This window comes from Macaca mulatta, chromosome 2 (genome assembly GCF_049350105.2).
Source record: "Macaca mulatta isolate MMU2019108-1 chromosome 2, T2T-MMU8v2.0, whole genome shotgun sequence".
NCBI lineage: Eukaryota > Metazoa > Chordata > Mammalia > Primates > Cercopithecidae > Macaca > Macaca mulatta.
Window position 1 is genome coordinate 112,256,206 of NC_133407.1, and position 15,526 is coordinate 112,271,731.

The window sequence follows — 15,526 nt, forward strand, 5'->3', positions numbered from 1 at the left end:
ACCTCTGCCTCCCGGGTTCAAGAAATTCTCATGCCTCAGCCTCCCAAGTACCTGGGATTACAGGTGTGCACCACCACACCTGGCTAATTTTTGCATTTTTAGTAGAGACGGGGTTTCACCATACTGGCCAGGCTGGTCTCGAACTCCTGACCTCATGTGATCCACCTGTCTTGGTCTCCCAAAGTGCTGGAATTACAGGTGTGAGCCTTACCACACCCAGCCTCCAAAAAATCTTTATCCAAATTTCTACATCGTTAGTAACTGTCTTCGCACACAGTATCTTCTGATCATCACATCTTAAAACTGCTGACAAATTAGGCCAGGTACAGTGGCTCACGCCTGTAATTCCAACACTTTGGGAGGCCAAGGCAGGTGGGTCACCTAAGGTCAGGAGTTCGAGACCAGCCTAGCCAATATGGTGAAATTCTCTAGTAAAAAATACAAAAACTAGCCGGGTGTGGTGGCAAGCGCCTATAATCCCAGTTACTCAGGAGGCTGAGGCAGAAGAATTGCTTGAACCCGGGAGGCGGAGGTTGCAGTGAGCTGAGATCGTGCCATTGCACTCCAGCCTGGGCAACAAGAGTGAAACTCCATCTCAAAAAATACAACAAAAACAGCTGGGCGCGGTGGCTCAAGCCTGTAATCCCAGCACTTTGGGAGGCCGAGACGGGCGGATCATGAGGTCAGGAGATCGAGACCATCCTGGCTAACCCGGTGAAACCCCGTCTCTACTAAAAAATACAAAAAACTAGCCAGGCGAGGTGGTGGGCGCCTGTAGTCCCAGCTACTCGGGAGGCTGAGGCAGGAGAATGGCGTAAACCCGGGAGGCGGAGCTTGCGGTGAGCTGAGATCCGGCCACTGCACTCCAGCCTGGGTGACAGAGCGAGACTCCATCTCAAAACAAAAACAAAAACAAAAACAGAAACAAAAAACTGCTGACAAATTTTCAGGCAGCTATCTGGGCTTGGACCGAGAAAAAAGCCATTTGTTTTGTTTTCAGATCTAAAATTCATTAAATGGCACCTCAAGTGCAAAATAAATAAGCTAAAAGTTTTAGTTACCAGCCTCTGAACATGCATATTTTTTCTTTTAATTCCAAAGAAACATGTACTAAATTTTACACCAAATAGGAAAAATTACACAAGAAAAACTTAGTGAATATACAATATACAAGAACAGTCCTAGCAAGACACACGCTTTAAGAGACACAAAACAGCTGTCCCAACACCTATAATGATTCCTAAAAGTACATCATCTAAAATTTTTACAAAACAATTTTTTTATTTTTTAAGCAGCTCCTTGAGGATCAGGGCTAATTCATAGGCAGTGCACCAAGAACCACTATAAAAAGATCCTTAATGAGCAAAACATATCCCCTATTCGAGACCAACTCAGCCAACATGGCAAAACCCCATCTCTCCTAAAAAAAAATGGCCAAGTGTGGCCGGTTGTGGTGGCTCATGCCTTTAATCTCAGCACTTTGGGAGGCCGAGGCGGGCAGATCATGAGGTCGGCATATGAGTGTGGTAGTTCATATGCCTAGAGGCTGAGGCAGGAGAATTACTGAACCCCGGAGGCGGAGGCTGCAGTGAGCCAATCGTGTCACCTCACCGCAGCCTGAGTGACAGAGCAAGACTCAGTCTCAGGAAAAAAAAAAAAAAAAAAATTCCAGGGACCCAAAATAGCCAAAACAATTCTAATAAAGAACGAACTTGGAAAATTCATACTTCCTGATTCCAAACCTACTACAGAGTTATCTACAGTAATCAAGACAATGTGATATTAGCATGTGGTCAGACATATACATCAATAGAATAGAACTGAGTCTAGAAACAGACACATTTACAGTCAATCCATTTTCTTTTTTTTCCCCCATGTTACTGAGTCCATGCATAACAATCAATTTTCAACAAGAGTACCAAGACAATTAAGTGAGAAAAGAACAGTCTTTTCTTTTTTTTTTTTTTTTTTTTGAGACTGAGTCTGGCTCTGTCGCCCAGGCTGGAGTGCAGTGGCCGGATCTCAGCTCACTGCAAGCTCCGCCTCCCGGGTTTACGCCATTCTCCTGCCTCAGCCTCCCGAGTAGCTGGGACCACAGGCGCCCGCCACTTCGCCCGGCTAGTTTTTTGTATTTTTTTTTAGTAGAGATGGGGTTTCACCGTGTTAGCCAGGATGGTCTCGATCTCCTGACCTCGTGATCCGCCCGTCTCGGCCTCCCAAAGTGCTGGGATTACAGGCTTGAGCCACCGCGCCCGGCCTAAGAACAGTCTTTTCAACAAACAGTGCTGGAACAACTGGATATTTACATGCAAAAGAATAAAGTACTCAGCCAGGCACAGTGGCTCACGCTTGTAAACCCAGCACTCTGAGAGGCCAAGGTGGGTGGATCACGAGGTCAGGAGTTCAAGACCAGACTGATCAACATAGTGAAACTCCATCTCTACCAAAAATACAAAAAATTAGCCGGGCGTGGTGGCAGGTGCCTATAATCCCAGCTACTCGGGAGACTGAGGCAGAAGAATCACCTGAACCCAGGAGGCAGAGGTTGCAGTGAGCCAAGATTGTGCTATTGCGCACTCCAGCCTGGGCGACAGTGTGAGACTCCATCTCAAAAAAAAAAAAAAAGAATAAAGTTTTTTAAATATATATATATATATATATTAAAAAAACTCAAAATGTACCAAAGACTTAAGTGTAAAAGATAAAACTATAAACTTCTAGAAGAAAATACAGGGGTAAATTTTCATGACCTTGGATTTGGCAATGGTTTCTTAAATACGACACCTCAAGCACAAACAAGAAAAGAAAAACAACACATCGAATTTCATCAGAATTAAAAACATTTGTGCTTCAAAGGACATCAAAAAAGTGAAAAGGCTGGACACAATGGTTCATGCCTATAATCCCAGCACTTTGGGAGGCCAAGGCAGAAGGATCACTTGAAGCCAGGAGTTTATGACCAGCCCTGGCAACATAATGAGACCCAATCTCTACCAAAAACAAACAAACAAACAAACAAACAAATATATATATATATGTTTAGTTAGCCAGAGGCCAGGCACAGTGGCTCACATCTGTAATCCCAGCACTTTCAGAGACAAGGCAGGCGGATCACCTGAGGTCAAGAGTTCAAGACCAGTCTGGGCAACATAGTGAAACCCCATCTCTACAAAATATACAAAAATTAGCCAGGGTATTACAGGTTTCTGCCTGTAGTCCCAGCTACTTGGGAGGCTAAGGTGAGAGGACTGCTTGAGCCTGCAAGGGTGAGGCTGCAGTGAGCTGTGATTGTACCACTATACTCCAGCCAGGGTGACAGAGACCCTATCTCAAAAATAATAATAATAATAATAATAAAAATTAGCCAGCTATGAAAAAAAAAATTAGCCAGGTAAGGTGGCGCATGAGTCCAGGAGCCCAGGTATGGTGGCGTGAGCCCAGGAGTTCAAGACTGTAGTGACCTATGATTGTGCTAATACACTCTGACCTGGGCAACAGAGTGACACCCTATCTTAAAAAATAAAAAGAAGAAATGCAAATGACAAATACATGGAAAGATGCCCACTCAACATCATTAGTCATTAGAGAAATGCAACTCAAAACCACAATGAGGTACCACTTCACACCCACTAGTTTGGCTATAATAATTTTAGAAGACAGATACGTTCAGACAAGGATGTAGAGGAATTAGAACCCTCAAAACACTGCTGGTTGGAGTGTAAAATGGTTCAGCCACTTTGGAAAACAGGCTAGCAATTCCTCAAAAGGTTACATAGAGCTATCATATGGCCCAGCAATTCTACTCCTATGAGAAATGAAAAGAGGTCCACACAGAACGTGTACACACAAATATTCGTAGCAGCATTATTCACAATAGTCAAAGAGTGGGAACAATCTATATGTCCATCAACACATGAATGGATAAATGGTATATCCAGAAATGAATGGTATTTCCAGACAACAGAATGGTATTTAGCAATAAAAAGAAATGAAGTTTATTTAGAACAAGTAGAAAAAGGGAAAAAAAAAAAACACAGAAGTACTGGTACATGCTTACAACATGGATGAACCTTGAGAACATTATGCTAAGTGTCAACGGCAAAAGACCACATATTGGCCGGGCACGGTGGCTCATGCCTGTAATCCCAGCACTTTGGGAGGCCAAGGTGGGCGGATCACGAGGTCAGGAGATCGAGACCATCCCGGCTAACACAGTGAAACCCCATCTCTACTAAAAATACAAAAAATTAGCTGGGCATGGTGGCGGGCGCCTGTAGTCCCAACTACTCAGGAGGCTGAGGCAGGAGAATGGCATGAACCCAGGAGGTGGAGCCTACAGTGAGCTGAGATCCTGCCACTGCACTCCAGCCCGGGCGACAGAGCAAGACTCCGCTCAAACAACAACAACAACAAAAACACGTATTATATGATTCCTTTTATATGAAATACCCAGGATAGGCAAATGGGAGAGACAAAAGTAGATTAGAGGTTGCCGAGGGATGAGGAGAATGAGGGTGTTGGTAAGGTGATGACTAAAGTGTATGGGGGCCGGGAGGTGGCTCACACCTGTAATCCCAGCACTTTGGGAGGCCATAGAGGACAGATCACCTGAGGTTGGGAGTTCGAGACCAGCCTGGCCAACATGGTGAAACTCCGTCTACTAAAACTACAAAAATTAGCTGGGCACAGTGGCACATGCCTGTAATCCCAGCTACTCAGGAGACTGAGGCACAAGAATTGCTTGAACCCAGAAGGCAGAGGTTGTAGTGAGCTGAGATCTCACCACTGCACTCCAGCCTCGGCAATGGAGAGAGACTCCATCTTAAAAAAAAAGAAGAAAACAAAACAAAACAAAAAACAAAAAACAGTGTATGGGACTTTTTTTGGAGTGACAAAAAATGTTCTAAAAATTGTTATGGGGCTGGACGTGACAGCTCACGTCTGTAATCCCAGCACTTTGGGAGGCTGAGGCAGGCGGATTACAAGGTCAGGAGATCAAGACCATCCTGCCTAACACGGTGAAACCCCATCTCTACTAAAAAAAATACAAAAAATTAGCCGGGCATGGTGGCGGGTGCCTGTAGTCCCAGCTACTCGGGAGGCTGAGGCAGGAGGATGGTGTGAACCCGGGAGGCGGAGCTTGCAGTGAGCGGAGATCGCGCCACTGCACTCCAGCCTGGGTAACAAAGCAAGACTCCATCTCGAAAAAAAAAAAAAAATGGTTATGGTCGGCTAAGTGCAGTGGCTCATGCCTGTAATCCCAACACTTTGGGAGGCCAAGGCAGACTGATCACCTGAGATCAGGAGTTTAAGACCAGCCTGGCCAACATGGTGAAACTCTATCTCTACTAAAAATACAAAAATTAGCCGGGCGTGGTGGCACGTGCCTCTAATCCTGGTTACTCAGGAGGGTGAGGCAGGAGAATGGCTTCGACCCGGGAGGCAGAGGTTGCAGTGAGCTGAGATCGCATCATTGTATTCCAGCCTGGACAACAAGAGAAAAATTCCGTCTCAAAAAAAAAAAAAAAAAAGGGCCGGGCGCGGTGGCTCAAGCCTGTAATCCCAGGACTTTGGGAGGCCGAGGCGGGTGGATCACGAGGTCAGGAGATCGAGACCATCCTGGCTAACACGGTGAAACCCCGTCTCTACTAAAAAAAAAATACAAAAAATTAGCCGGGCGAGGTGGCGGGCGCCTGTAGTCCCAGCTACTCGGAGGCTGAGGCAGGAGAATGGCGTGAACCCGGGAGGCGGAGCTGGCAGTGAGCCGAGATCGCGCCACTGCACTCCAGCCTGGGCGACAAAAGCGAGACTCCGTCTCAAAAAAAAAAAAAAAAAAAAAAAAAAAAAGATGATGATGGCTGTGCACAGATATGAAAAACCAATTACACACTCTAAATAGTTGATTTGTATGTGAAGTATATCTCCATAAAGCTGTTACCAAAAAAAAAAAAAAAATGCTAAGAGACCCGCAAGTATAAATGCTTTATGGTAATTACAGAAATGAAACAATTCTGAATGTCAATTTATTGTTTATATGCAGCTAGAGTAACTTATTAATAAGTTTATACTCTCAAGTATTTCTCAACATTAAATACTCATTATAACACTTTATACTTTGAAGTTATGTCCTGTTTGATATATAAAGCTGTTATTAAAATAACAGCTAGTAAGTTTTTTGACTCCAATAGGATACAATTTTATAAACTGAATTGGTGGTTAGTCACAAGGACCTCACTAAGCAAAGCTTCCTTGCTATATACAGTTATAACATTACATATGATACTTCTTGTTCTTTCCTTTTTTTATTGGCTCTGGTGTTGAAACATATCCTATTTCTAATTTCAGTAGTGTAGAGTTATTCTAATGCCATTGGGTATACAATTCATTTTTCCTTCCTTTTTAAATTGTGGTAAGATATACATAACATAAAATGTGCCATTTCACCATTTTAAGTGTACAATTCAGTGTCATTAAGTACATACATTGTGCAACCATCACCATTATCCAACTTCAGAACTTTTTCATCATCCCAAACTGAAACTCTGCACCTGTTAAACAATAACACCCTATTACACCTTCCCCCAAGTCTCTGGTTAGCTCTCTTCTACTTTCCATCCCTGTGAATTTAGCTATTACGGTTACCTTCTGTAAGTGGAATCATACAATATTTGTCCTTTTATATCTGGCTCATTTCATTTAGGATAATATTTTCAATGTTGTAGCATGAATAAGAATTTCATTCCTTCTTAAGGATGGTCAGGTACAGTGGCTCACGCTTGTAATCCCAGCACTTTGGAAAGCTGAGGCGGGACAGACGGATCACCTGAAGTCGGGAGTTTGAGATCAGCCTGGCTAACATGGTGAAACCCCGTCTCTACTAAAAATACAAAAACTACCCGGGCATGGTGGCACACGCCTGTAATCCCAGCTACTCCAGAGGCTGAGGCAAGGGAACTGCTTGAACCCAGGAGGTGGAGGTTGTAGTGAGCAGGATCGCACCACTGCACTCCAGCCTGGAAGACAAAGCAACACTCCATCTTACGTATGTATATACCATATTTTGTTTATCCATTCATTTATTGATGGATACCTAGTTTGTTTTCACCTTTTTTTTTTTTTAAGACAGAGTTTCACTCTTTTTTTTTTTTTTTTTTTGAGACGGAGTCTCGCTCTGCCGCCCAGACTGGAGTGCAGTGGCCGGATCTCAGCTCACTGCAAGCTCCGCCTCCCGGGTTCCCACCATTCTCCTGCCTCAGCCTCCCGAGTAGCTGGGATTACAGGCACCTGCCACCACACCCAGCTCTTTTTTTTTTTTTTTTTTTTGTATTTAGTAGAGATGGGGTTTTACCAGGTAGGACAGGCTGGTCTCAAACTCCTGACCTCAGGTGATCCGCCCGCCTCAGCCCGGCAAAGTGCTGGGATTACTGGCGTGTGCCATGTTTTCACCTTTTGACTACTGTAAATAATGCTGCAATGAGCACTGGAGTATAACTATCTGTTTAACTCCCTGCTTAAAATTATTTTGGGTAGGCCGGACGTGGTGGCTCACACCTGTAATCCCAGCACTTTGGGAGGCCAAGGCGGGCATATCACAAGGTCAGGAGTTTGAGACCAGCCTGGCCAATATGGTGAAACACCGTCTCTACTAAAAATACAAAAAATTACCCAAGTGTGGTGACGCATGCCTGTAATCCAAGATACTCGGAAGGCTGAGGTGGGAGAACTGCTTGAACCAGGAGGCAGAGGTTGCAGTGAACCGAGATCCCACCATTGCACTCCAGCCTGGACAACAGAACAAGACTCTGTCTCAAAAAAAAAAAAAAAAAAAAAAAGATATTTTGGTTATATACCTAGGAGTGAAATTACTCTACCTACAATAATTTTATCTTTAACTACTTTTTGAGGAACCACCAAATTGTTTTCCACAGCAGCTGGACCATTTTACATTCCCATGAGAAATGCACAAGGGTTCCAACTTCTCCACATCTTGGCTATTTTCTGTTTTTAGTATCAGCCATCCTAACAGGTATGAAGTATCTCATTGTATGCAATGTGTTTTTCATCTATTATTTGTAAATAGAAATCCACCTTGTAGTAATTTCTTTTTTTTATTTTTATTTTTTTGAGACAGATTCTCGCTCTGTCGCCCAGCTGGAGTGCAGTGGCCGGATCTCAGCTCACTGCAAGCTCCGCCTCCCGGGTTCACGCCATTCTCCTGCCTCAGCCTCCCGAGTAGCTGGGACTACAGGCGCCCACCACCTCGCCTGGCTAGTTTTTTGCATTTTTTTTTAGTAGAGACGGGGTTTCACAGTGTTAGCCAGGATGGTCTCGATCTCCTGACCTCGTGATCCTCCCGTCTCGGCCTCCCAAAGTGCTGGGATTACAGGCTTGAGCCACCGCGCCTGGCCCACCTTGTAGTAATTTCTATAATTATGTAGCGCAGCCACTTGAGACACCAAAAATACTTAAATACCAATAAAAGAGTAGATTTTAGGTCAACTCAATTTTGAAAAAGATATCAAAGATGACAAAGAATGAAGATATAATACAAAAACTTGTAAACTTTTACTTATCTGAGGCTAATTTCTAAAATCCTAAAGTGTTGTATAAATAAAAATTGTCTCAAAGCAGATTACTGCTTTGTGATTTACAGAGATGACAGTGAAACAAACTTGAAATAAAGCTTTTAAAAACACATTTGTCCCTGGTAGATTGTTGTCACTGTCCTCATTTTAAAGAGAAGAAAATCTGAGACCAGGCCGGGCGCGGTGGCTCAAGCCTGTAATCCCAGCACTTTGGGAGGCCAAGGCGGGTGGATCACGAGGTCAGGAGATCGAGACTATCCTGGCTAACACGGTGAAACCCCGTCTCTACTAAAAATACAAAAAACTAGCCGGGCGTGGTGGCGGGCGCCTGTAGTCTCAGCTACTCGGGAGGCTGAGGCGGGAGAATGGCATGAACCCGGGAGGCGGAGCTTGCAGTGAGCGGAGATCACGCCACTGCACTCCAGCCTGGGAGACACAGCGAGACTCCGTCTCAAAAAAAAAAAAAAAAAAAAAGAAAAAGAAAATCTGAGACCAAACATGTTTGACAACTTGTCCAAGACCACAAAGCAAACCTGTGGCAGAGTTTAGAAAATAATTTCTTTTTTTTTTTTTTTTTTTTTTTTTTTTTTGTGAGACGGAGTCTCGCTCTGTCGCCCAGGCTGGAGTGCAGTCGCCGGATCTCAGCTCACTGCAAGCTCCGCCTCCCGGGTTTACGCCATTCTCCTGCCTCAGCCTCCCGAGTAGCTGGGACTACAGGCGCCCGCCACCGCGCCCGGCTAGTTTTTTGTATTTTTAGTAGAGACGGGGTTTCACCGTGTTAGCCAGGATGGTCTCGATCTCCTGACCTCGTGATCCGCCCGCCTCGGCCTCCCAAAGTGCTGGGATTACAGGCTTGAGCCACCGCGCCCGGCAAAATAATTTCTAATTTCCCTAAAACCCATGATGTAATGTGGAATAAATCAACGGAAACCCAGAAGAGCCCTTGTTACTCTTTTAGCATGAATACAGTTAGGGAGATTGTCCAGTGCACTGAAGCTTGTAACCTCCCACAGCAATGACTGTTAATTAACTCCTTGCCAGCCGTGACTTGAATACTGGGCCAGACCAGATACAACTCAGACTAGTTGTGTGTGTGTCTGATCTAATAACACTAAGATCCTAACTTGGCCTCTCAAATGGTTTTGTTCAATTTTAGTTGTTCAAAAGTAGGCTAATTCTACTGTTAAACTGACAAAGCATATGTTGAAGCAACCAAGGAAATTGTAATTGCTTCTTAACACTCTTGCTTAGATCAGTTGTAGAAAGTGTTATTTTGGCCAGGAGCAGTAGCTCATGCCTGTAATCCCAGCACTTTGGGAGGCCAAGGCAGGAGGATTACTTGAGGGCAAGAGTTCAAGACCACCCTGGGCAACACAGGGAGACCCGTCTCTATAAAAACTCAAAATTAGTCAGGCATGGTGGCACACCAGGTAATCCCAGCTACTTGAGAGGCCCAGGTGGGAGGATACATTGAGCTTGGGAGGTCGGGGTTGCAGTGAGCCCTGATTGTGCCACTACACCCCAGCCTGGGTGACAGAGCGAGATCCTGACTTTAAAAAAAAAAAAAAAAAAAAGGTGTGATGATCTTGGATTACCAAATCAGTGAGGGAGGGACAGTCTCTAACTTGTTTTCTGCTCGGTCCTTATTGCATACTCTTGGAGAAGGTTTACTGACTATTACTAAATGATAAATCTCGATACAGCAAGCAGAGCCAGTGAAGCTGCTCTCCTGATCTCAGTCTCTGCTGGGATCCTTTCCTTTAAAGCTACAACCCACCCACTAAACAAGAAGATAACTATTGGGTTTTTCCTTTTTCTTTTTTTTTGAGACGGAGTTGGCTCTGCGGCCCAGGATGGAGTACAGTGGCATGATCTTGGCTCACTGCAACCTCTGCCTCCCAGGTGCAAGCGATTCTCCCCACCTCAGCCTCCCAAGTAGGTGGGACTACAGGCGCCCACGACAACGCCCGGCTAATTTTTGTATTTTTAGTAGAGACGGGGTTTCGCCATGTTGGCCAGGCTGGTCTCGAACTCCTGACCTCAGGTGATCCACCCGCTTCGGCCTCCCAAAGTGCTGGGATTACAGGCGTGACCCACCACGCCCGGCCGGGTTTTTCCTTTTTAAAAATGACATAGGGTGTCTATTTTGCCCAGGCTGGTCTCGAACTCTTGGACTCACGCGATATTTCCTCCTCAGCCTCCAGAGTAGCTGGGACTATAGGGACCCACTGCCACAGCCGGCAAGATAATTACTTACTCTCACCAAATTTGATTCAATCGTTTTGGCCAAATTTTTAAAAATAGGAATATTCCGAGGGACCACGTTTGAAGAAATACAAACTCAAGCAAGCAGAGGTGAAATGACCTGAGAGATTTGCTTTAATACACTTCGGCGAAGAAAAAAGGGTATGGATGAAACTTTGTGACAAATACAACTGTTAAATGTAGGTGATGGCATATAGGGATTCATCTCACCTTTCCTCTTCTGTCTATGCTTAAAAGTTTTCACAGTAACTTTTCAAAAAAAATTATTATTTCCAAACAAACTTACTGTCCTTTCAATTAAACACGAGTCACTGGATGTGAACGCTCTTGTCTTCGGAGTCAAACCTGGTGAAGGATCTCAAGCAAAGGTGAGGGATCCTCTCTCTGGCAGGGCCGACAGCGCGCAAGTTTCCTTCAAGGCTGAATCTGACAAATCACTGGGTGCGCTCTAGGGCTCGCAGGACCGCGGAGCTCAATTTGGAAGTGGCGCACGCGGGCTCACGGCGGTGTCTCAGGAAAACGCTAGAAACGCGGCTACAGAGCTCCCAATCCCAGCCTGCGGTCGGCTTGGCCCCGGCGCGACACCCGGCTCCCTGCCACCCCTCGAGACCTCCTGCACCACTCCCCAGGGCCCCGCCCACAGCCTACCTTCCAAGTCCTCGTCCTCCTCCGACTCGCTGTCCCCTTTGGCGTCGGCGACACGGTCCGGGCCAGGTTCTGGCGGGGGGTGGCCCGGGCTCTGGCGTGGGGTGGCGGCGGGCAGGACTGAAGCCGGGGCGCGGGCCTCGCGCAGGCGGGTAAAGTAGTCCACAGCGAATTCGACGAGGTCAGGCGGCTGCTGTCGCAGCACCTCCACCGTGTAGCCCTGCAGCAGCTCCGTGAGCCCCGGCGGGATCTGGATGTGGCTCATGCCGGCGGCGGCCGAGGGGATAGACGGGTTGGGCCGCCGGCGGCCACTGTCTCCGCGCTCACTCACGCCGGCCTTTCGCTCCGCGCCCGCGAGGTCTCTTCCCGCGCGGCCCCGGCTCGGCCTTCCTCACGTCGCGCCGCTCTTTGGCCGGCTCTGAGATTCCAGGCCGCGCAACCCTACGCTACCACGGCCGGCCTGGCACCGCCGCCGCTGTCACTGGGCAGCCGCCGCCGCCGCGGGGACCGACGGGGAGGCGAGCTGGACCGGCGGGGCAGGCGTCCTGGTTGTGACGCACGCGACCGCGGGCGTGCGCGTCCCCGCGTAGCATCGGCCCTCAGTGCGCTTGCGCCACTAGGTGACACGCCCCTCGGGCTGTCGGGGGGTCGAGACAGTGGACGGTTCCTAATGCCGGCTCATGGCGGGAATCCGGGGAATTAGGTAATGAATGGTCTACCCATGAAGGGGACCGATTAGTGCCTCTCGCCTGGTCCTGAAGACCTTTACATTATTCTTTCAGCTGATGCCAAGAGCCTCCTTTTGGCCGGCACTTAGCACCAGAGACACAGCGAGAAGCAGAAACATACGAGCACCTCAGTGTGGTTCTTCTCTGATGAAGGGCAAGAGAGGGCTCACTTTCGGGAGTGACATTCAAGCTGGACGCGAGGTCTGAGCAGAACCCGCCTAGGGGAAGATCTGGAGGAAAGCCATCTGAACATACAACAAGAGCAAAGGCCTGGTGGAGTCAGGACCACCTTGGCTGCCAGGTGGAATGGTGGAATAACTCAGGAGTCTGGCAGGTCTCTGAGATGTCACACGGGGAAGGCCTTGTAGGAAGTAGGCGTTTGAAAGAGATCATAATTTGAGAGCCACAGGCAGAAAAATAAATTTGAAAGAGTTCAGTCTGCCAAATGTGTACAGTGAGAAAGGGAAATAAGGCCAAAAGCAGCAAAGACCTCTGTGCCTGTTCTTCCTGGAGCACTTTGACCAGGGTCCCCAGATCTAGGTCTGCCCAGTCCTCTCCCCACATTCTACACTGGGCCCTAGGCCAACACTGCTTGATGAAGTTGAGCAGACCACAGGCATTGTTATCCTTTGCCCCTAGGAAGATGGTATAGGTGAACTGTAGAGACTAAAAGCCAGACTATTTCCTAAATTGCCCTCCTCCTCCTACCAAACTGGAAGGGTTTTGAAAAAGGTGGAGACCTTCCTGGGATGTCCAGGCCACAGCCTACATGCTAACCAAAGGCCCACTGGGCATAGGGCAGAGTCCCCCCTCTCCTTTCCAGGCCCAGCCAGGAAGAGAGTAGCTGTAGGTTTGGGAACCTGAAGGGCATTTGGGATGCTTAAACACCACATGGTAATTACCCAGTATTAATTAAAATCCTCCCTAGCACCTCCCATACAGGCTTGGCACACACCCAGGAGCTCAATGCTACTGGGAGCTAAGCAGCTGGGAGCAAGGAGCACCTCATCCCCGCTGATGAAGAGGCCAGCCCAGGCTCTAGGCTAAGCAGGCCTGTGATTATAAACAGCAGTGTCCCCCTGGACAAGTTTCTTTTTTTTTTTTTTTTTTGAGACGGAGTCTCACTCTGTCACCCGGGCTGGAGTGCAGTGGCCGGATCTCAGCTCACTGCAAGCTCCGCCTCCCGGGTTCACGCCATTCTCCTACCTCAGCCTCCCGAGTAGCTGGGACTACAGGCGCCCGCCACCTCGCCCGGCTAGCTTTTTGTATTTTTTAGTAGAGACGGGGTTTCACCGTGTTAGCCAGGATGGTCTCGATCTCCTGACCTTGTGATCCGCCCGTCTCAGCCTCCCAAAGTGCTGGGATTACAGGCTTGAGCCACCGGGCCCGGCTGGACAAGTTTCTTAACCCCTGGGAAGAACCTTGGATCATCAACTTTGTGAGGGGAGAAGCAGTCTCCAACTTTTTTCCTGCTCAGTCCTTATTGCATACTCTTGGAGAAGGTCTACCGACTAAATGGTAAATCTTGACACAGCAAGCAGAGTCAATGAAATTGCTCTCCTGACCTCATAGTCTCAGCTGGGACCCCTTGCTTTAAAGCTATGCTTCTGCTCTCAGAATATGAAGACCTCACTAAGGACAGGCAAAGTGGAGCTGGAGGGGTAGTTTCCCTCACCTCTTCTCTGCTTTTGGGTAGACTGACCCAAGTCTTCCAGGGATCAGCCTTGACAGCAATATCCAGAAAACCTAGGTGTGACTTCCATGGTACCACCACACCTGGGGATCTGCCCCTCTTCAAGCAATCCAATAGCCAACCCTTTGGAAAGGCAAATTCACAACTCTGTTCCCTAGTTTACCCATATTGTCAGGTGATATATATATAATTTTTTTTATTTTTTATTTTTTTAAGACAAGAGTCTTGCTCTGTCGCCCAGGCTGGAGTGCAATGGCATAATCTCGGCTCACTGCAACCTGTGCCTCCCGAGTTCAAGCAACTCTCGTGCCTCAGCCTCCTGAGTCGCTGGGATTACAAGTTCATGCCACCACGCCTGGCTAATTTTTGTATTTTTAGTAGAGATGGGGTTTCAGCATGTTGGCCAGGCTGGTCTTGAACTCCTGACCTCGTGATCCACCTGCCTCAGCCTCCCAAAGTCCTGGGATTACAGGCGTGAGCCACCAGGCCTGGCTGGTTTTATATGTTTTAAAGGCAGACTGGCACCTGTACAGTTAAGACTTAGACCTCGATTACAAAATAGAGGAGAGAGGCCAGGCGCGGTGGCTCACGCTTGTAATCCCAGCACTTTGGGAGGCCGAGGTGGGCAGAACATGAGGTCGGGAGTTCAAGACCAGCCTGGCCAACATGGTGAAACCCCATCTCTACTAAAAATACAAAAATTAACTGGTCGTGGTGGCAGGCGCCTGTAATCCCAGTTACTCAGGAGGCTAAAGCAGGAGAATTGCTGGAACCTGGGAGGCAGAGGCTGCAGTGAGCCAAGATCTCGCCACTGGACACCAGCCTGGATGACAGAGTGAGACTCCATTTCAAAAAAAACAAAACATAACTCTCTCCAGGAGTGGCCTGGACAGAAAGACCACTCCAGGGCTGACAACAGTTGAGTATGGGTGGGTTTTCCAAGTGGTTCCAAGGAATCCCTACTGGCCTCTGCCTGAAGCAGGCCAGTCAGGCTGACTTGTTCTCAGATACCCCATGGCTCAGCAAACACCCATCCAGCAGAGCATTCAAAGGCATCCTGGAGGAATGAGGGCTACTGTTGTGCCAGACTTTTTTTTTTTTTTTTTGAGAGGAGTCTCGCTCTGTCGCCCAGGCTGAAGTGCAATGGCGCACTCTGCTCACTGCAACCTCTGCCTCCCGGGTTCAAGCAATTCTCCTGTCTCAGCCTCCCGAGTAGCTGGGACTACAGACATGCACCACCACACCCAGCAAGTTTTTTTGTATTTTTAGTAGAGATGGGGTTTCTCCATGTTGGCCAGGATGGTCTTAATCTCTTGACATCACGATCCACCCACCTCAGCCTCCCAAAGTGCTGGGATTACAGGCGTGAGCCACTGTGCCTGGCCTTTATTTATTTATTTATTTTTGAGATGGAGTCTTCCTCTTGTCACCCAGGATGGAGTGCAATGGCACAATCTCAGCTCACTGCAACCTCCACCTCCTGGGTTCAAGCAATTCTCCTGCCTCAGCCTCCCGAGTAGCTGGGATTATAGGCACCCGCCACCATGCTCAGTTAATTTTTGTATTTTCAGTAGAGATGGGGTTTTCCATGTTGGCCAGGATGGTCTCGA

At 47.5% G+C, this 15,526-nt stretch overlaps 1 protein-coding gene and 1 long non-coding RNA gene across 8 annotated transcripts in view; both read right to left on the bottom strand.

The window, feature by feature from the left end:
- Window positions 1-12,055, bottom strand: part of PRKAR2A (protein kinase cAMP-dependent type II regulatory subunit alpha) — a 106,890-nt gene extending 94,835 nt beyond the window's left edge. For all 7 annotated transcript variants that reach the window (XR_013413930.1, XR_013413929.1, XM_077992809.1 and 4 more), the window contains exon 1: window positions 11,499-12,055. Coding sequence is in view for 5 of the 7 variants with exons in the window: in XM_077992809.1 (XP_077848935.1) it covers window positions 11,499-11,760 (262 nt within the window). In the remaining 2 variants the exon portion in view is untranslated. The remainder of the gene's footprint in view (window positions 1-11,498) is intronic.
- On the bottom strand, window positions 4,941-5,848 carry LOC144339188 (uncharacterized). The gene is made up of 2 exons (XR_013413947.1): window positions 5,384-5,848; window positions 4,941-5,078 (listed from the first exon to the last, which is right to left on the bottom strand). It is a non-coding gene; the product is annotated as an uncharacterized LOC144339188 (long non-coding RNA).
- Window positions 12,056-15,526: the final 3,471 nt, after the last annotated feature.